The sequence below is a fragment of the Muscardinus avellanarius genome (genome assembly GCF_963383645.1).
Source record: "Muscardinus avellanarius genome assembly, chromosome: 10".
In the NCBI taxonomy this organism is placed as follows: Eukaryota; Metazoa; Chordata; class Mammalia; order Rodentia; family Gliridae; genus Muscardinus; species Muscardinus avellanarius.
Window position 1 is genome coordinate 16,796,433 of NC_137796.1, and position 22,649 is coordinate 16,819,081.

General features: G+C 44.5%; 1 protein-coding gene across 1 annotated transcript in view; it reads right to left on the minus strand.

Moving 5' to 3' along the window:
- Window positions 1–1,498: 1,498 nt before the first annotated feature.
- The window catches only part of CYB5B (cytochrome b5 type B), a gene marked incomplete at both ends in the record, with an annotated part of 45,494 nt that continues 24,343 nt past the window's right edge, over window positions 1,499–22,649 (minus strand). The window contains 4 exons of the mRNA XM_080703264.1: window positions 1,499–1,589; window positions 3,689–3,717; window positions 17,847–17,876; window positions 19,653–19,781. Of these exons, the coding sequence (XP_080559390.1) occupies window positions 1,499–1,589; window positions 3,689–3,717; window positions 17,847–17,876; window positions 19,653–19,781 (279 nt within the window). The remainder of the gene's footprint in view (window positions 1,590–3,688; window positions 3,718–17,846; window positions 17,877–19,652; window positions 19,782–22,649) is intronic.

The following is a 22,649-nucleotide window of genomic DNA, read 5'->3' on the forward strand; positions in this document are numbered from 1 at the left end:
TGTGTGTGTGTGTGTGTGGTACTGGGGAATGAACCAGGGACATTCTACCTCCTTTACACCCGCAGTCCTATTTTATTTTTATTTTTATTTATTTATTTTTTGGTGGTACTGGGGGTGGAACCCAGAGGCTTTCTACCTCCGGGTTATACTCCCAGACCTTTTTTATATTTTATTTGGAAACAGGGTCTCACTAAGTTGCTGAGAGCCTCACTAAGTAGCTGAGGCTGGCTTTGAACCCGTGCGATCCTCCTGTCTCAGCCTCCCAAGCGCGGGGATTATAAGCATGCGCCACCACGCCCGGCTCTTATTTTTATTTTAAAAGAGGGTCTCACTAAGTTGCAGAAGACCTCACTAAGTAGTTGAGGCTGTTTTTGAACCTGGATTCCTCCCATCTCGGCCTTCCAAGAACTAGGATTACAGATGGACGCCACACACCTGGCTATTACTCTGGATTTTCCAGGGATCTATCACCCCAATTTGTCCCCCTCTTTCTTTGGCTCTTCCCACCCCAAAGAAATCACAGGAAAGCCAGTCATGGTGGTGCACGCTTGTAATTCCCACGCTTGGGAGGCGGAGACAGGAGGATCACGCTGGTTCGGAGCCAGCCTTGCTGGCTTAAGAGACCCTGTTTCCAAATAAAGAAAAAATATATAAAATAGGTCTGGGAGTGTAGCCGGAGGTAGAAGGACTTCCAGAAACCCCAGTACCCCCCCACACACACACACACAAAAAAAAAAAAAAAAAAAAAAGAAAGAAAGAAAGAAATCACAGGAAAGCAGTGTTTTGTTTGTTTTTACAGTACTAGGGAACCCAGGGACATTCTCCCTCTGAGCAACACTCCTAGTCCTCCTATTTTTTATTCTTTATTTTGAAGCAGGGTCTCACTAATTTGTAGAAGGCCTCACTAAGTAGTAGCTGAGGCTGTCTGCGAACCGCGATCCTCCTGTCTCAGCCTCCCAAGTGCTGGGATTACAAGCGTGCGCCACCACGCCCGGCTCTTTCTAGTTTCAATCAACATAAATAAGGAACAAAATCATTTGGCAGGTGTGTTTTAATATGTGCACCTTAATTCACAAACCCCTGTGACAACAGACTTAATCAGAACTTTACAAAATATTTACTTAAAAAGAATGAAAAATCTTCAAAACTAGAGTGCTGACCTGTTAAGAACAGAGACTGGAAAGCAGGCATTTTTTCCAAAGAGCGGTGTCATTAGAACAGAACTGCAATCATTTACCTAAACTTCAAATGGACGGGCACCTGTGGGAACCAGTAGAGAGGACGGACTGGCAGGCTCGGGGCGGCGAGCAGCCCTCCGGGAGTAAGGCTCTGGGATCAGCGGGCGCTGGTCCCAGACGGCGTGGACGTCTGCTCGACGGTCTTGAGCCAAGGGGAAAAACACCACCATACGCTTCATAAGGGGCACGGCCTGCAGCCCTCAAAGCAAGTCTCTCCATTTCACTCCCGGTGGATGCGTTTCCAGATTCAGCCCGGCCCCTCAGGAGGACTTGCTTTCTGCCATGTAGTAGCGATACAGGAAGCCTAGGAGAACCGCGCTTATGACGGGGAGAAGCCAGTAGGACCAGCAACTAGACGGAGGGGACAGAACAATGGATTTGTGAAGATTTTTTACCAAACATTCACTATATTTAGCACTCAATTTTATTTATTTATTTATTTATTTATTTATTTATTTATTTATTTATTTGGTACTGGGGTTCCTGGAAACCCTTCTACCTCCGGGCTACATTCCCAGACCTATTTTTATATTTTTATTTGGAAACAGGGTCTCTTAAGCCAGAGAGGCTGGCTTCGAACCTGAGCGATCCTCCTGTCTCCGCCTCTCAAGCGCGGGGATTACAAGTGTGCGCCACCATGCCCGGCTAAGTAGTTCTTTAATAGAGCTTATCAACACTGCAATTTTCTTTTGCGGTTCTGGGGACGGAACCAAGGAGCTGTACCCTCAGCCCTATTTTTCATTCTTTTATTTTATTTTGTTTGTTTGCTTTTGTCGTTTTGGGAATAGAATCCAGGGGTATTGTACCTCTGAGCTACATCCAGCCCTATTCTTTTTTTTTTTTTTTTTTTTTTTTGTGGTACTGGGGATGGAACCCAGGGGCATTCTACCTCTGAGTTATCCCCCTAGCCCTCTTTTTTATTCTTTATTTTGAAACAGGGTCTCACTGAGTTGCAGAAGGCCTCACTAAGTAGCTGAGGCTGGCTGGGAACCCAGATCCTCTTGTCTCAGCCTCCCAAGTACTGGAATTTCAAGCCTGCGCCACCACGTCCAGCTCACTGCTAGTTTTTTTTTTTTTTTTTTTTTGGTGGTACTGGGGTTCCTGGAAGCCCTTCCACCTCTGGGCTACACTCCCAGACCTATTTTTATATTTTTATTTAGAAACAGGGTCTCCTAAGCCAGCGCGCGCGGCTGGCTTCGAACCTGCGCGATCCTCCTGTCTCCGCCTCCCAAGCGCGGGGATTACAAGCGTGCGCCACCACGCCCGGCGTCACTGCTAGTTTTAAGTTGTAATTCTTCCATAATCCAAATGACCTGGCTGCCCTTCTACTCATGACATATCCATTCTTGGCATTAAAAGGTTTACAAGTCAATAAAACAGCTGAGGCTCATACCAAAAATGATTCTCTTTGTCTAAACATGCCTAGCAGTTTGTATACTATTAACAAGTTTAAAATGTCAACAGGGCAGCTTTGGTTTTTGGTGGTGGAGGTGGTGGTTGTACTGGAGATTGAATGCAGGGGCATTCTACCTCTGAGCCCTACTTTTCATTTATTTTGAAACAGGGTCTCACTAAGTTGCTGAGGCTGGTCTTGAACCTGTGATCCCAATGTTCAGTATCTCAAGTACTGGGAAAACAGGTGTGCTCCACCAGCGTACGTCTACTGCAGATTTATAGCCCTATGTTTTCTAATTATGTGGCATCTGTCTGAGCTTACTTCCTCAGTGTTACAGAAACTGAAGTTACTATAATTTTTCTTTTCTATATAAGACTCAGGCCGGGCGTGGTGGCGCAGGCCTGTAATCCCCGCGCTTGGGAGGCTGAGACAGGAGGATCGCACGGGTTCAAAGCCAGCCTCAGCTACTTAGTGAGGCTTTCAGCAACTTAGTGAGACCCTGTTTCCAAATAAAATATAAAAAAGGTCTGGGAGTATAGCCCGGAGGTAGAAAGCCTCTGGGTTCCACCCCCAGTACCACCATAAAAAAAAAAAAAAAAAAAACACCTCAGTATTTTATGGTAAAAACAAAGATTTTCTCTTTGTCTAAAATACTTTAAGTGAGCTGGGTGTGATGGCACAGAACTACTAAATGTAAAACAATTTTGGTGAAAAAAGAATTAGCTATGAAGCCGGGCGTGGTGGCGCACGCTTGTAATCCCAGCATTGGGGAGGCTGAGACCGGAGGATCGCGGTTCGTGGACAGCCCCAGCTACTTAGTGAGGCCCTCTGTACCATAGTGAGACCCTGTTTCAAAAAAAAGAATAAAAAACAGGACAGGGCGGGGGTAGCCTGGAGGTTGAATGCCCCTGGGTTCCATCCCCAGATCCACCAAAAAAAAAAAAAAGAGCTACAAAACCGTACCCTTCCTTTATGCTGCACACGTGCACTTACAAAAGAACTTCTTGCCAGACATTACGTAGAGCACAGGGAATTCTGTTCAAGGTACACTTACCTTTTGCATGTACTACTGGTCGAAGGATCCTGAAGAGAACACATGAAAAAAATAACAAACAAAAGAAGAAAGAGATTACCACAGCGTGTATAAGTCTTCTCGAATATCTATAAAAACAGAATCTGTAGATGGCAACAGAGCTTTAGCTTTCGTGCATTTTGAGGTTTGTGAAGCTCTCGTTAATGGGTACAGCGGGCATTTTATTTCTGGTACCACCCTAGCCCTCTCTAGCGAGGCACAGAACGACCTCAACACTGCTGGGTGCTGAGCAATCCTAACGATGGAAAGCTGTACTCAAACGGACTTCATTTTAGTCACAGTGAGAAGGCCAAATGGGCCTGCCACTGGTAGAAGCTAACATCGCATTTTCTGACAACTTTTCTCTTCCTTCCTTCTTTCCTTCCTTCCTTTCTTTTTTCTTTTGGCGGTACTGGGGTTGGAACCCAGGGGCATTCTACCTCCAACCTACACCCCCGGTCCCATTTTTTATTCTTTATTTTGAAACAGAATCTCACTGAGTAGCTGAGGCTGTCCGCAACCCTCCAGTCTCCGCCTCCTGGGATTCCCGAGCGTGTGCCACCGCGCCCGGCTTGAAAATGTTTCTAAAAGCCTTCAAAATTCTTCTAATGTGTATGTCGGCTGTGAAATGCTATTGGGTCTTGCGGATGATTGTGTCTTACCGAAATGAACTCGCTCTGAAATTGCAGTAATTATGACTAGTGGCCCGAGTCTTTATTTCACAATGGGAAGGGGAAGAGCAGTTCAGGGGAGAAAATACCAGAACAATCTGCAAAGAGGGATTTAGGAGCCAAGCCTGGCGCTGAAGGCCTGGAATCCCAGCACTTGGGAGGCTGAGAGGAGGGGACCGCAGATTCGAGTCCAGCCTTAGCAACTTGGTGAGACCCTGTCTCAAAATAAAAAATAAAATAGGGCTGAGGGTATAGCTCATAAGCAGAATGCCCCGGGCTTAATCCCCAGTACCATATAAATAGCAAATAAATAAATTTAAAAATATATTCAGCCAGGCATGTTGGCGCACGCTTGTAATCCCCGCGCTTGCGAGGCGGAGACAGGAGGATCGCACAGGTTCGAAACCAGCCAGAGCTGGCTTAAGAGACCCTGTTTCCAAATAAAAAATATAAAATAGGTCTGGGAGTGTAGCCTGGAGGTAGAAGGGCTTCTAGGAAGCCCAGTACCCCCAAACCAAACCAAACAAATACACACACACACACACACACACACACACACACACACAAAACAGGGCTACGAGTATAACTCAGAGGTAGAACATCCCGGCTTCAATCCCCAGTCCCAGAAAAAAATATATATATTTTTTACTCAATTAAAGTAAATATTAAGTGAAATTATCAATTCCACTAATTAGCTATGTAGTATTAAAGGCCTGCTAATGTGCTGCCAGAGGACAAAAGCCCATTAGCACAGGTTGATGCTGCTCTAAATGTCATCTTTGCCAGTATGTATCAGTATGCAGGCTAGGACCTGGGCACAGGGGGGCACGCCTGTGATCCCCGTGCTTGGGAGGCTGACACAGGAGGACTGCAGGTTCGAGGACAGCCTCAGCCAGCAGTGAGACACTCATCACCCAGCAAGACCCTGTTTTCAAAATATAATAAGGCTGGGGGTGTAGCTCGGGGATAGAATGCCTATGAGTTCAATCCCCAGTACCACACACAAAAAAAATTATACAAAGTATGAATGCAGTAATATTAACTCTGCTTAACCCCTATTTTCAATAATCTGTAAGAACTTATAAAAATCATACATACTGGCCAGATATTCTTTAGAGCAGTCTATGAACTGTGCTTTAATTTTACATATTCAAAACAATGTCATGCAAATAAAAACATGCCCCCAAACTGAAAGAAATTAGTTTATAGGCAAGTAAAATGTCCAATAAAAGGTTTCAGGTAAGTCATACTAAGATACTACACCACACTTTGTCAGGTGAGCACGGACTGGGCTTTGGATTGGGCTAATAAAAGCATGTTCAGGTCAAAGCTCCGCTACCTTACAGGTTTGAGAGGCGGTAGTGGTAGAGAGGGCAGCATGGGCGGCAAGTTAACTTTTGATTCTGCTACCCCTTTAAATATCCACTACAGTAGCCAACATGATTGAATTCTATCAAGAAAATGCCCACTTTTTTTTATGTTTCATCCACATATACAAAGATTTAAAGAACAAGAAAGAAAGAAAGAAGAAAGGAAGAAAGGAAAAGAAAAGAAAGAACAGGGTGTGGTGGCACACAACCAGTACTAGGGAGGCTGAGACAGGAGGATTGCAGGTTTGAGGACAGCCTCAACAATTATTGAGACTTTCATCAACCCAGCAAGACCCTGTTTCAAAGTAAAAATAAAAAATAGGTTTGGGGATGATGGGTTTAATCCTCAGTACAAGGAAGGAAAGAAAGAGAGGAAGAGAAGGAAGGAGGAAGTTAATATAGAGAAAAAAAACCTGGCACAAGTCAAAAGATGTATGCAAGATCATCACAGAGTAAGATATGTATTATGATGTACAATCTATAATTAAAAGATCACCTAAGTGGATTCTCCACATTTAATTATAATTAAAAGCTTGTCTAAATGGGTTCTTTACATTTCAATGCCCTTAGCCTCTTTTACAACCCAAAGCCCTGGGTGCGCGCTAACTAGAATGAGCTTTAGATAATAGAATGAGGAGAGAGCCGGGCGCGGTGGGCACGCTTGGAATCCCGGCACTCGGGAGGCTGAGGCAGGAGGATCGCGGTTCGCGGACAGCCTCAGCTACTTAGTGAGGCCCTCTGCAACTCAGTGAGACCCTGTTTCAAAATAAAGAATAAAAAATAGGGCTGGAGATGTAGCTCAGAGGTAGAATGCCCCTGGGTTCCATCCCCAGCACTGCAAAATAAATAAATACATACATATATAAATAAATAAAATAAAATAGGACTAGGGGTGTAGCTCAGAAGTAGAATGTCTCTGGGTTAATCCTAGTACCACACACACAAAAGAAAGGAAAGAAAGAAAGAAAGAAAAGAAAAATAAATAAATTAAAATATATAAAGGGCTGAGGTGAAACTCAGAGGTAGAATGCCCATGGGTTCAGTCTCCAATACAAAAGCAAATTACGAGGACAGCCCCCCCCCCCCCGTAATGAGGGTTGAACCCAGGACCTTGCCTATGCTGGGCCCTTTTCTTATTTTGAGGCAGGGTCCACCAAGCTGCCCCGGCCAGCCTCACGCCTCACACTTGCAATCTCCTACCTCTGCCTTTCCGTGTGTGAGCCACCATGCCTGGCTACAAGAGCAGAAAGAAGAAAACACCATTCTCTTGTGTCTAGGAAGATGGAAGGAGCGGTCCCGTGTTGTAGAGACACTCTACAACACTTCCCAGACACTCTACAGAGAACTGCGCCGTAAGTACTGACCCTTCTGATACAGTGAAAAGAAAAATACCACATCTGGTGCGCCCGTGGGAAGGGGCCTTGGCGTGAGTGGGACTGGACTTGACTGTGAGCGCTGAGAAATCCTAAAAGGAACGCACACGCACGGAAGGAGCGCGGGCACCTCCTCGCCAGAACAGAACGTGCGTGAGAACGAGCCCCAGTCATGACCGGGATGTGTTAAAACAGACGGGTCTGCCCCACCTGCAGGAGCTGATACCTAGGCCTTTAACAGCTCCAATAAGAGGTGTGTAAAGGGAATTTATGTTTTAATTCCTAAATTGGATGTTGGTTATTTCAAGAGTATTCCAAGTATTTAAAATTAGAGGAAGTGGATTTGAAGTCACAACACCTTAAAAAAATTCAACAGGCATTTGGGTGGTCTGGTAAAGTTTTTGCAGCTCTTTATTTAGAACACTGTGGTAACTCTGTGGCCAAAAACTTAAGAAAAACAACTAGGGAACTTTTGGCTTCAAACACTCCTGGAAGGATTTTTTTTTTCTGGTACTGGGGATCAGACCCAGGAGCATTCTACCCCAGCTACTCCCTCAGCCTTTTTGATTTTGAAACAGGCTCTCAATAAGTTGCTGAGGCTGTCCTTCAACCTGTGATCCGCCGGTCTCTACTTCCTAAGTATTGGGGTTACGGGCATGTGCCACTACACACGGCTAGAAAGGACTTTTCACCATAATACCACGGACCCTACATCACAAGCTACCACTGATAAACTTTAGTATTCGGTGCATCTTCCCACCTAGAAAGTTTGAGGACTGAGCCGGGCGTGGTGGCGCTCGCTTGGAATCCCAGCATGCGGGAGGCTGAGACTGGAGGATCGCGGTTCGCGGACAGCCTCAGCTACTTAGTGAGGCCCTCTGCAACTCAGGGAGACCCGGTTAGAAAATAAAGAATAAAAAATAGGGCAGGGACTGTAGCTCAGAGGTCGAATGCCCCTGGGTTCCATCCCCAGACCCACCAAAAAAAAAAGAAAAAAAAAAAAAAAAAAAAAACCAAGTTTGAGGACTGAAGGTACATAATTTCACCACTTTATACTCCCAACGATGATCACATGGTATGAATTTTGATGACAGCCTTTCATGAAGCTCCAGTGAATAAAACATAAGTTGCTAAAAACCATTTCTTTCCAGCTAGGAACACTGTTCATCAATTACTGCTTTACAAAGTATATATCCGTAGAACCAACCTTGTTATACAAAAGTATTTCCCTGTAAATATGGCAAAAAAAAAAAAAAAAAACAAAGGCAGACACAAGAGGATCACAGGTTTGTGACCAGCATCAGCTACTTAAGAGAGGCCCTCAGCCGGCATGGTGGCGCACACTTGTAATCCCCACGCTTGGGAGGCAGAGACAGGGGGATCGCGCAGGTTCGAAACCAGCCTCGCTGGCTTACGAGACCCTGTTTCCAAATAGAAAAATATAAAATAGGTCCGAGAGTGTAGCCCATAGGTAGAAGGGTTCCATCCTCAGTACCACCAAAACAAGAGAGAGAGAGAGAGAGAGAGAGAGAGAGAGAGAGAGAGAGAGGAGAGAGACCGGTTCAAAATAAAGAATAAAAGCTAGGCGTGGTGGTGCATGCTTATAATCCCAGCATTTGGAAGGCTGAGACCGGAGGATCATGGTTCGCAGACAGCCTCCACAACTTAGTGAGACCCTGTTTAAAAATAAACAATAAAAAATAGGGGGTATAGCTCAGAGGTCAAATTCCCTTGGGTTCCATCCCCAGACCTCTGAAGAAAGAAAGAAAGAAAGAAAGAAAGAAAGAAAGAAAGAAAGAAAGAAAGAAAGAGACAGGCTAAAAAAAATAGGGCTGTTGGTATAGCTTAGAGGTAGAATGGCCCTGGTTTCAATCCCTAGCACTGGAAAAAATAGAATAAAAAAATAAACACTTCCTAAAAGAAATTTCTATAGGACTCTCTTAAATGCCCACTGTGATAAACGTTGTAACATATCACTAAAGAAAAAAATAAAACAAAAACACCCATAGGATGAAAACTCGGTTAAGACACTGGAGAGCTGCTTGAAAGGATGTCACCTTGCTCTTCTGATCCCCTGTTTGGCAGAACCCCCGCTCATCATTTCTGAATAAAGCTTCGTAAAAAGATGTTTCCTTGGCACTGCTTTGGAAAGTGCATTCTGTTTTTCAAGAGTGATTTTACCACGACATTCTATGCTTTATTTCAAAATATTACATTGCAAAATACAAATGTCAGACAGAAACAGGAAACAAAGAAATAAAAGTTCTTTGGTAGGTCTGAAGGACATCTGTGTACACATCGCAAACTATGATAAATTAGCCAATAGATATTATGATAGGAATTTTTTTTTTTTTTTGCAGGTACTGAGGATGGAACGCAGGGGCATTCTACCTCTGAGCTACAACCCCAGCCCTATTTTTTATTCTTTATTTTGAAACAGGGTCTCACTGTGTGCAAAGGGCCTCGCTAAGTAGCTAAGGCTGTCTACAAACTGCGATCCTCCTGTCTCAGCCTCCCAAACGCTGGGAATACAAGCGTGCCCCTCTATGCCCCTTCCTCCTTTTTTCTCTTTCTCTCTCTTTTTTTGTGGTACCGGGGATGGAACCCAGGGGCATTGTACCTCCAAGTCCTATTTTTTAGTCTTTTTATATTTGAAACAAGGTCTCACTGAGTTGCGAAGGGTCTCACTAAGTAGCTGAAGTTGTCCACGAACCATGTTCCTCTGGTCTCTGTCTTCTGAATGCTGGTATTATAAGCGCCACCACATTCGGCTATTATTCTTTTTTGGGGGGGGGGGCAGTGGTGGTTACTGGGCACCGAACCCAGGGTCATTTTAACTCCAAGCTACATTCCCTGTTTTTACATTTTAAAACAGATTCTACCTAGGTTATTGAGAGTCTTGCTATGTTGCTGAGGCTGTCCTTGAACCTGTGATCCTCCTGTCTCAGCCTTCCAAGTATTAAAGAATTCTTAAAAGTAAACTTCTAGTTTAATATAATTGTTAAAGTTTGGATACTTGCCTTCAAGAGTTTATGTGTTGGAAACTTATTCCTCAGTTTGGCCATGTTAAGAGGTGGCGGGACTTTTAAGAGGTCTGCTTAGTGTGGTGGCACATTCCTGTAATCTCAGTACTCAGGAGGCTGACACAGGAGGATCGCAGGTTAGCAGCCAGGTTCAGCAACTACGTGAGGCCCTCCACAACTTTGTGAGACTGTTTCAAAATAAAAAAATAAAGAAGAGGGCTAAAGGGTGTGTCTTAGAGGTAGAATCTGGGTTCACTCCCTAGAACAGAACATGAAAAAAAAAAAAAAAAAGAAGCAGCCAGGCGTGGTAGCACACGCTTGTAATCCCAGCTTTCCAGGAGGCTGAAACCAGAGGATCGTGGTTCGCAGACAGCCTCAGCTACTTAGTGAGGCCCTCTGCAACTCAGTGAGACCCGGTTCCAAAACAAAGAATAAAAAAAAATAGGGCAGGGGGTATAGCTCAGAGGTCGACTGCCCCTGGGTCCCATCCCCAGACGAGAGAGAGGGGAGAGAGAGAGAGGGGCGGGGGGGGAGAGGGAGAGGGAGAGGGAGAGAGGGAGAGGGAGATTAGGTCATTGTGGGTATATGTCAAAAGGAACTGAAGAAGTTCTGATGAGGGTACTGATATGTCTTTCTGGCTTTCTGCCTTGCCATATGATCTCTCTTTCTTAAACACACATACACACGCACACGCTTCTGCCGCTGTGATGCCACCTGCCATGAGACCTTTGCCAGAGCTGGTGCTATGCGTAGCCTTGACCCTCCAAAGGTATGAGCTAAATAAACATCTTTTTTTTTTAATAAAAAAGTGACCAACCTCAAGTATCACGTTATAGTAACAGAAAGCAGACTAAATACAGCAAACAAGCAACTACATTCCATAAATTATAAAATCAATCTTTCTAGTTGTTCTCCCAGGAAAGAACAGGTAAAATACATGTTATTCTCATTCTCATTCTCTCTCTCCCCCTCTCCCTCTCTGCTATGTAAACAATATGTCCCATAAGGCTAAAGGTTCTTAATTAGGCTTAAAAAATCATTTCACAGCCAGGCGTGGTGGCACACACTTGTAATCCCAGTACGTGGGAGGCTAAGACAGGAGGATCACAGGTTCAAAGCCAGCCTCAGTACCTCAGTGAGGCCCTCCACAACTTAGTGAGACCCTGTTTCTGAATATAATTAAAAAAAAAAAATAGGTCTGGGGGTGTAGCCCAGAGTTAGAAGCCCCCTGGCTTCTACCCCCAGTACCACCAATATACATATTGGTATATACATATATAATATATATGTTTCACAGCCAAGTGTGGTGGTGTATGCCTTCTAATCCTAATATTTGGGCGGCTAAGCCAGGAGGACCTCAGATTCAATGCCAGTGCATGGTAACTTAGCAAAACCTTGTTTCAAAATACAAGAATAAATAAAAATAGGGCTGGGGTATAGCTCAGAAGTAGATGTCCCTGGATTAACCCTCAGTACCAAAATAAATAAATTAATTAAATAAAAACCACTTCACAAGGATTCAGAAATCCTGAACCAAGAAAAAGAAAAGTGATTAATGGTAGAAACTTCCCTTTCATCAGTTTCTTTTTTTTTTTATTTCTATTTATTTATTTTTGTGGTGTTAGGGAGTGAACCCAGGGGCATTCTATTTCTGAGCTACACCCCCAGCCCTATTTTTAATTAATTCTTTATTTGAAAACAGGATCTTGCTAAGTTGCAGAGGGCCTCACTCAGTAGCTGAGGTCGGCCATGACCCCAGATCCTCCTGCCTCAGCCTCCCAAGTACTGGGATTACAAACCTGCACCACCATGCCCAGCTCGCACTTTCATTTCTTAATGGTGGGGGTTTATTTTCTTCTTTTGTGGAACTGAAGATTTACCTCAGGAGCACTCTACCTCCAAGCCACACCCCCAGCCTTAGTTTATATTTAGTTTCAAATAAGGTCTTACTACGTTGCCAAGAGCATGACCATTTGCTGAGGCTGCCCTCAAACCTGGATCCTCCTATCTCAGCCTCCCAAATGCTGGGGTCCCGGCACACCCCACCACACCAGGCTAATGGCAGATGTTTAAACCAGAGACAGAAAAATGCAGGAAAGAAATCCCTACATCCTAGACAGAGAACTTTCTATGTAAACATTTGGAAGAAAGAAATCTGAGGGGATCAAGAATTTCCTCCTAGAACTGAGGTCAGGCTGGAATGGAGCTCTATGAAAATCTCAGTAGGTGATCTTGTCCATTTTCCAAAAGGCTTCTGTGCCTGATCTGCGGCGGGGCTGGAAACGCACAGCCTGACTCTCTACTAATGGAGGCTCGTCCCCTGGGTAAAAGCAACCTGAGGAGAACAGGCTGTTAGTCGCTCTGAAGCCCTGGAAGGAGCTAAGCTACCTTTGGAGGCTTCTAAATTATTACAGAACCTGCTAAGCAGAAGTTTCTTTTGTATTTCTTGCAAGAAATCCAAGAATTAAATGCCCCTAAGTTTTCTAATAAAAATGGCTATTAGCCGGGTGTGGTGGTACACGCCTTGTAATCCCAGTACTTGGGAGGCTGAGAGAGGAGGACTGTGGGTTACAGCCAGCCTCAGCTACTAAGTGAGACTCTGTTTCAAAATAAAGAGTAGCCGAGCATGGTGGCACGCTCCTAATCCCCCGTGCACTTGGGAGGCTGAGTGAGACATGGGAGGCTGAGACAGGAGGATCACGCAGGTTTGAAGCCAGCCTCAGCTGGCTTAAAAGACCCTGTTTCCAAATAAAAAATAAAAAATAGGTCTGGGAGTGTACCCTAGAGGTAGAGGGACCCGAGGTTCCATTCCTAATACCCCCACCCCAAAATAATAATAATAATAATATTAATAAATAAAGAATAAAAAATAGGGCTGAGGGTGTAGCTCAGAGGTAGAATGTCCCTGCTTTTAATGACTAGTTCGGAAAAAAAAAAAAAAGCCAGGCATGGTGGTACAAGCTTGTAATCCCAGCGCTTGGGAGGCTGAGACAGGAGGACTGCGCAGGTTCGAAGCCAGCCTCAGCTACTTAGTGAGGCTCTCAGCAACTTAGAACCTGTTTCCAAATAAAATTTAAAAAATAGTTCTGGGAAACTGGGCGTGGTGGCGCACGCTTGTAATCGCAGCATTTGGGAGGCTAAGACCAGAGGATCGCGGTTCACAGACAGCCTCAGCTACTTAGTGAGGCCCTCCACAACTCAGTGAGACCTGGTTTCAAATTAAAGAAGAAAAAATAGGGCAAGGGGTATAGCTTGGAGGTCGAATGCCCCTGGGTTCCACCCCCACCCAGACTCAAAAAAAAAAAAAAAAAAAAAAAAAAAGCCTGGGACTGTAGCCTGGAGGTAGAAAGCCCCTGGGTTCCATCACCAGTACCCCCTCACACACACACAAAGAAAAAATGAAAAAGAAAAAAATAACAGATAGCTATATCATTCAACAAAAAGTTTGGTTTTAAGCTGGGCTTGGTGGCGTACGCTTATAATTCCAGCATTTGGGAGACTGAGACAGGAGGATGGCGGTTCGAGGACAGCCTTAGCTACTTAGTGAGGCCTTTTGCAACTCAGGGAGAACCAGTTTCAAAATAAAGGATAAAAAATAGGGCTGGGGGTGTAGCTTTAAGGTATAATGCCCCTGGGTCCCATCTCCAGTACCACAAAAAAATAAATAAATAAATAAAAGTTTGGTGCTTCGCTATCTGTTTATCACCTGAGTTACTTAAACTGCAAATTCCCAAGCTCTACCTCCAGGTTTTAAACCAGCAGTCACAGAAGCTCAGTATATAAATACACATTTTGTGTATTTTTTTCTCCACATCAGATCATTTTTATTAATTTTCACATAGAGGAATTTAAAAGCATCTCTTATGCAACCAAATAAGAGGCTAAGGGGAATAACAGAAGCCCCAAGTGTCCTTCCAAGAAGCTTACTCCCCTGGAAACAAAACAGCGGGGGCCGCCCATTTTGTGCATTTTCATGTTCAGCCCAAAGGGTTCTGATTTAGGTTACAAGGTACAGAATCTGAGGAACATGCTCTCCATTCCTGAGCATGATTCTAACGATCTACTATACTACCAGGTGAGAAAAACAGCACCCAGAAGCAACCGATGGACTTCTCGGCATATGGCTACAATTTTTTCTATTTATTTATTTATGCAGTACTGGGGATTGAACCCAAGGGTGTTGGTCAAAGCTACAATCCTAGCCCTGTTTTTTATTCTCTATTTTGAACCAAGGTCTCACTGAGTTGCAAAGGGCCTCATTAAGGAGCTGAGGCTGGCTGCAAACCACAATCCTCTTGTTTCAGCCTCCCAAGTACCAGGATTACAAGTATGCGCCACCTATTTTAATAAAAAGGAGGCACTCATGATTGCGGTACAGAAATGGCTGTTGCTCCTAGATAAAGGGTATATTTCTTTCTGTTTGTTTGCTTGCTTGCTCGCAAAACTGGGGATAGAACCCAGGGGTATTCTACCTCAGGGCTCTATCATTATTTTTTTTTTTTTTTTTTTTTTTTTTTGCGGTATTAGGGGTGGAACCTAGGGACATGCTAGCTCCAAGCTACACCCTCTACCCCTATTTTTTCTTTATTTTGAAACAAGGTCTCACTAAGTAGCTGAGGCTGCCTGAGAACCTATGATCCTCCTGTCTCAGCCTCCCAAGGGCTGGGATTACAAGTGTGCACCACCATGCCCAGTCTCCAAGCTCTATTTTTTTTTTTTTTTTAAGGGGAGTAAAAGGTTTATTGGAAGCAGCAGGGAATAGGGAAAAGTGGCCGAACACCCCGAAGGGGCTGTCGGATCTCTGAAGTCCAGCAGCTGCCTTCAGGACAATGCTTGAGGGTTGCCCAAGCCAAATGCCTTCAGTTGCAAACTGCTTTCTCCCAGAGTCCACGCGATCTGCCAGAAAGGAATAGGGAAAGTGGCAGAACACCTCTACGGGCTATCGGGGCTCTGGTGTCCAGCAGCTGCCTTCAGATCACTACCTGAGTATATCCTGGGCCAAGTGCCATCAGTTGCAAACTGTCCAAGCTCTATTTTTTATTCTTTATAGGGTCTAAGTTGCTGAGGCTGGCTGTGAGCCTATGATCCTCCTGTCTCAGCCTCCCATGGGCTGGGATTACAAGCATGTACCAACACGACTGGCTAAAAGGCATGTCTTGTAAAAGAAAACTATCCCCAGGGTCAAATAGTGACCTCTGAGAGTAATCTTCTGGACATGTTCAACATACTAACCAAGGGCACCCTTAATGAAGATTTTACCTTAATACACCTGTGAGAACTCAGGAATGAGCAGTAAATGTGTGGGGAGGGGAAGACAAAAAAACCACCATTGATTAAAAAGCATTTACATCCCGGCATGGTGGCTCACGCCTATAATCCCAGTACTTGGGAGGCTGAAACAAGAGGATCACAGGTTCTAGACCAGCCTCAGCAACTGAGGGAGGCTCTCAGCAACCTAACAAGACCCTGTCTCAAAATAGAGAATAAAAAAATAGGATAGGGGTGCAGGTCAGAGGTAGAATGCCCCAGGGTTCAAATTCTAGTACCACAAAACAAACAAACAAAAAAACAAAGTATCTACAGAGCTGGGTGCAGTAACCGACACCTGCAATGCCAGTAAACTGGGAGGCTGGGAAACAGGAGGATCGTGAGTTCGAGGCTGGCCTGAGTAACTTTTTGTGTGTGGTATTAGGGGTAGAATCCAGGAACTCTCACCCAGGCGTGGTGGCGCACGCTTGTAATCCCAGCATTCGGGAGGCTGAAACAGGAGGATCACAGTTCTCAGACAGCCTCAGCTACTTAGTGAGGCCCTTTGCAACTCATGGAGATTCTGTTTCAAAATAAAGAATAAAAAATAGGGCTGGGGGTGTACCTCGGAGGTAGAATGCCCTTGGGTTCTGTCCCCAGTACCACACACACACACACACACACACACACACACACACACACACACACACAAAAAGAACCCAGGGATTCTCTACTGCTGGGCCATACTCCCAGCCATATTTTATTTTTTATTTGGAAACAGGCTTGCTAACTTGCTCAGGCTGTCCTCAAACTAGGGCTCCTCCTGTCTAAGCCTCCTAAGTACTGGGATTACAGGAATGCACTATCATACCCAGCTAGCCTAGATAACTTAATAAGACCCTGTCTCAAAATAAAAAATGGCTAGCCGGGCGTGGTGGCACATGCTTGTAACCCGAGCATTTGGGAAACTGAGACCGGAGGATCACGGTTCATGGACAGCCTCAGCTACTTAGTGAGGCTCTTTGCAAATCAGTGAGACCCTGTTTCAAAATAAAGAATAAAAAATTGGGCAGGGGCTGCAGCTCGGAGGTAGAATGCCTCTGGGTTCCACCTCAGACCCGCAAAAAAAAAAAAAAAAAAAAAAAAAAAGGCTAAGGGAATATAGCTCAGTGGTAGAGCAGCCCTGGGTTCTATTCCCAATATGTATATATGTATGTGTATATATCACACACTCACACATACACAGTGCTTAAAGTACCATTCATTTTGAGCTGGGGGTGTAGCTCAGTGATACAGAACTTGCCTATCATATGTAAAGCCTTGGGTTAAATCCCTGGTATAGAAAGGAAGGAAGCAGGCAAGCAAGGAAGACGAAAAGGAACTATTTCATTAGTCTTTCATAAATATTTCACAGGTTCAGAGTACCAGAGTCCAGCAAGACTGCAGAGGTGATATAAACATACAGCTGGACGGGAGGCCAACAGATGGGCATCACGGCCAGCCAGCAACCTCCTGAATTGGAAAAATAATTCTGTTGAGGCCATCCTGAGCTGCAGCATCAAAGCATAATTCCTGCTCAATAAGGAGCTCAAAGCAAGAAGCTAAAGAGAGGAACAGGAGAGGCTGCGCTGGGTGCAGATGTCCTACGCAGCATCTAGACTACTGTCCCTTAAGTCAGAGAGCAGCCCCCCCACCCCAGCTCAAGGACACAAGTCAAGAGAGCTCAGGGGCCGGAAGCCCTGAGGGGAAAGGCTTTCTTTTCTTCTTCCCGGGTACATATCACATGCAGTGCACACTAACATTTTCAAATAATTGTGTGTGTGTGTGTGGTATTGGGGATGGAACCCAGGGCCATTCTACCTTTGAGCTACACCCCAGCCCTATTTTTTTTTTCTTTAGCTTGAAAAAACAGGGTCTCACTGAGTTGCAAAGGGCCTCACTAAGTAACTGAGGCTGTCTGCAAACCATGATCTCCTGTCTCAGCCTCCCAAATGCTGGGATTACAAGTGCGCACCACCACGCCAAACTCCCTATTTTAGTTTTTATTTTGGGTTACAAAGTTAGTGAGGCTGTACTCAAACCCGTGGTCCTCCTACCCCAGCCTCCCGAGAACTAGGATTACAGGCGCACAACCACACCTGGGAACACAAAATATTTTTGTACAAACTAAAATACTTTTCTATAAACTAATTTCTTTCAAAGCCCAATAGGGCATACTTTAGAGTTTCAACTGAAAGAAAACAGAGAAGAATTAACAAAATGTTTCCTACTGTTTAAGACTTAGCTATTCATTTTTCCTGAGAGGGACTGAGTACAAATTCCTGAAAAATACGATTTTTGCTTGCAGAAAATATAAACACTTTTAAACTTCTCTTGTTAATTGTTTGAAAAAAACAATCATACTTGAGCTAACAGAAATACAAACACTTGAAACACACAAGACAAATACTTCTTACCTTTTTGCCACCTGCAGGTTTAAGGTCACTCTGTTAAAAAAAAAAAAAAAAAAAAAAAAAGAGAGAGAAAACAATGTTTTATTACATAGCCAAACTCTTTTACTAAGTGATTGTTCCTAACCTGGAATGTGAGACCACATTCTGGTGGTCGTGAATTCCCTGGCAGACATCAGGGTCTGACGAAGCGCGAAGAGAACTGTGCACGCTCCAGCATACCAGGGCACCCTCTACTAGAATGCTATTTATGTAAGCTTTAAAAGTCCGAATCCAGCCGGGCATGGGGGCACACGCTTGTAATCCCCGCGCTTGGGAGGCTGAGACAGGAGGATCGTGCAGGTTCAAAGCCAGCCTCAGCTACTTGGTGAGGCTCTCAGCAACTTAGTGAGACCCTGTTTCCAAATAAATTATAAAATAGAGCTGGGGTATAGCCCAAAAAAAACCCTGGGTTCCACCCCCAGTACCACCAAAAAAAAAAAAAAAAAAAAAAAAAAAGTCCGTATGTAGCCAGGCATGGGAGTGCACGCCTGTAATTCCAGTATTTAGGAGGCTGAGACAGGGGGATAGCAGGTATGTGGCCAACCTCAGCAACCTAATGAGACTCTAAGCAATTTAGTGACATCCTACCCCCCCCCCCAAAAAAAAAAATAGGGCTGGAGGTGTAGCTCGAGGTAGAAGGCTCCTGGTTCAATTTAGAGCAGCACACCCACAAAAGTCCATAGCTGCGTTGGGTGCTATAGTGAACACTAGTAATCCCAGTAATTTGGGAGACTGAGACAGAGTAATCATAGGTTCAGAGCCAGTTTAGAAATTTAGTGAGGCCCTCAAAACTTGGTGAGACCCATGTCAAAATAAAAAATAAAGCCAGGCCTGGTGATACACACCTGTAATCTCAATACTTGGCAGGATGAGACAGGAGGATCAAAGTTCAAAGACAGCCTCAGCAAGTAGTGAGACTCTCAGAAACCCAAGCCAGGTAATCCTGTAATCCCAGACACATGCCTGTAATCCCAGTACTTGGGAGGCTAAAATCAGAAGATCATGGATTTGAGAATAGCCTCAGCAAATAATGAGACTCTCATCAACCTAGTGAGACCCTGTTTCAAAATAAAAATAAAATAGAACTGAGAGTATAGCTCGAAAATAGAATGTCCCTGGGTTCAATCCCCAGTACCACACACAAAAAATAGTAGTAGTAGTAGTAATAGTAATAATAATAATAAAATAATACAAAATAGGACTGGGAGTATAGTTCAGAGGTAAAATGCTCCTGAGTTCAATCCTCAGGGCCACACAGAAAAAAAGGCCATAGCTACCACCTTTAGCAAAAGGACTTGTAACAAAAACTACAATACTATTTTAAGTACAGATGGTATTAATTGCATTATGAAAATTAATCAACAAATAAAACTAATCCAAAAATCATTTCTCTTAGCTTTTCAGAAACACTGCACTGTAAGGCTGAATGATTCTAGAGAAAATATAGCCTAATGGCTGGACTCAATGAATTCTATTTTTCTTTTTTTTTTTTTGGTGGTACGGGGTATGGAACCCAGGGGCATTCTACCTCTGAGCTACACCCCAGCCCAATTTTTTATTCTTTATTTTGAAACCGGGTCTCACTGAGTTGCAGAGGGCCTCACTAAGTAGCTGAGGCTGTCCAGGAAACTGGATCCTCCAGTCTCAGCCTCTCTAATGCTGGGATTACAAGCGTGCGCCACCACGCCCGGCTAATAAATTCTACTGTAATCACTAGTCTCGCATCCTCCTGTGGCTGCTCAGCCACTTCTCTGCGCAGGCGCTTCTTACCGGGTGGACGTCGCCGATGTAGTACTGCTTCAGCATCTCCCTGGCGTCAGAGGAGTGGCCTACGTCTTCAAAGCTCTCACTCGCATCCGCACCGGCCTGCTCCAGCAGAACCTCCTCTCCACCAGGATGCTATAAGAAAAAGGCATTTGCTGAATAGAGGATTCTTTGAAAAGTAAAACATGTAAGTTTCTTTCCCATCCTCCCTCCTTCCTTTCTCTTTTCTCGCTTACAATGGAGTAATGAAGCCGGGCACAGTGTGCACACTTGTAATCCCAGGACTTGGGAGGCTGAGACAGGAGGCATGCGAGTTCACGACCAGCCTCAGCCGCCTAGTGAGGCCTTCTGCAAATCAGCAAGACCTTATTTCAAAATGAAGGATAAAAATTGCACCAATGGTGTAGCTCACTGGTAGATGCCCCTGGGTTCAATCCCCAGTAGCCCCCCCCCAAAAAATGGGAGTAATAGAACAAATTGAAGAAAACATCATAATTTCTATAAGATTCTGATCAAGGTTGTATGAAAGCTAAGACAACTGCAAGCTGAGCAATATTTTACAAAAAGTCGTGTGATTTTCAAAACAACTAAAGAATGAAAACATTTTTACAGACTGAGGAGGCTAGAGGAACACGACCCTGGAGACAAGGTATGAGTCCGGGCTGGTTCTTTGTTTTGTTTTTCTTTGGTCCTGTGGATTGAACCCTGGGACATTCTACCTCTGAGCTGCACCTCAGGCCTATTTTATTTTTTATTTGGGAAGGGGGTCTCACTAAGGTGTGAGGCTATCCTAGAACCTACAATCCTCCTGACTCAGCCTCTCGAGCACTATGATTGCAAGCATGCCCAGCTGTCCGCCTTTTTGGGGGGAGAGGGGTGGAGTATTGAGGAATGACCCCCAAGTCAGGGGTAAGCAAGCACTCTACATCCCCAGCCCTTTTTTTTTTCCTTTTATGTAACCTGAAATTGAACCCAGGATGCCCTACCTCTCACCTACGCTCTCATTCCTTTTCTGTCTTTTCTTTTGAAACAAGTCTCAGTAAGATGCTAAGAGTCTTGCTAAGTTGCTGACAATGGTCTCAAACCTGAAATCTTCCTGTCTCAGCCTCACAAGTACTAGGATTACAGGCATGTGCAAACACTCAGGCCCCAACCCTTCTGTTTCTTTATTTGGAGACAAGCACTCCCTTGCCTGGGATGGCCTTGTACCATTACCACCACTACTGATACTGTTGCAGAAAAGGCACTGGAAATCAAGGTGTGTGTGTGTGTGTGTGTGTGTGTGTTGTTTGTGTGTGTATTATTGTATTCTTGCAACGTTTCTGTAAATCTATTCCCACCCAGGTACAGTGCCAAATGCCTGTAGTTCCAATACTTGGAAAACCAAGTTGTGAGGATCCCAAGTTGGAAGCCACCCTCAGCAACTCAGCAAGACCTTATCTCAGGAAATTAAAAGAAAGCTGTTGTGTGATGGCGCACACTTGTAATTCCAGCATTTGAGAGGCTCAGATAGGAAGATCGGGGTTCAAGAATAGCCTCAGCTACTACTTAGTGAGGCCTTTTGCAACCCAGTGAGACCCTGTTTCAAAATAAAGAATAAAAAATAGGGCTGGGGGTGTAGCTTGGACGTTGAATGCTCCTGGGTTCCATCCCCCATAAAAGGTCTGAAGGTATAGCTTGGAGGTAGGATGCGCTTGGGTTCAATCCTTCATATAAATAAATAAATAAATAAATAAATAAATAAATAAATAAATAAAACGGAGGTAAGATTGTAGCTCAGAGGTAGGACACCCCTGGGGTTCAATCCCCAGTACCCTCACACACACAGACACTCAAGTTTCCAAATAAAAAGTTAAATAAAGGCCGGGTGTGGTGGCGCACGCTTGTAACCCCTGCGCTTGGGAGGCTGAGACAGGAGGATCGCGCAGGTTCGAAGCCAGCCTCAGCCACTTAGTGAGGCTCTCAGCAACTTAGTGAGACCTTGTTTCCAAATAAAATATAAAAAAGGTCTGGGAGTATAGCCCGGAGGTAGAAAGCCCCTGGGTTCCACCCCCAGTACCACCAAAAAAAAAAAAGTTAAATAAATTACCAAGCAGTATAGAGAAAGTAGGTTATACAAAAATAAGCTATGTGAACCCAAACAAATTAAGAAATCGAGATGTCTTGTATCCTTATTTGTAAAATAAAAATACCTATTTCAACAATTATTATGAGTATACAGATCAAACGCTGTGTGTGCGTGTGCGTGTGTGTGTGTGAGAGAGAGAGAGAGAGAGAGAGAGAGAGAGAGAGAGAGATAGATAGATAGATAGATAGATACTGGGGATTGAACTCCAAGCTGTACCCCCACCCAATTTTATTCCTTATTTTGAAACAGGGTCTCACTAAGTTGCAGAGGGCCTCACAAGTTTCTGAGGCTAACCGAGAACCTGCGATCCTCCTGTTTCAGCCTCCCACCTACTAGGATGACAAGGGTGCACCACCACGAGAAGGCAAAGCTGGGGACTGACCAGGAGCCTTCTACCACCAAGCTACACCCCCAACCCTGTTTAATTTTTATTTTGAAACAGGTTCTATGTTGCTCAGAGTCTAATTGCTAAGGTTAGCCTCCAACCTGCGCTCCTCCTGTCTCCGCCGCCCAGGTACTGGGATTACAGGTGTGTGCCACTGTACCCTTTGAGACTCGCAGAAGCAGACACAGACGTGCTTCACATGCATAAAATACCCCTGGAAACGCTGAAAAGAACCAAGTGTTGGGCTTGGGTAGCTCAGCGGCAGAGGGCTCTCCTAGCATGCCTGTGGGCCCTAGGTTTGAACCCCAACACCACACACACACACACACACACACACACACACACACACACGAAGAACCAAGTGGCTGGGAGACAAAGTGACAAGAAGATTTCTCACAATATACTTTTTTCTGTGTGTGTGTTTGTGTGTGTGAGAGAGAGAGAGAGTGACTGGGGATTGAACCCAAGGTCATTCTACCTCTGAGCTCCA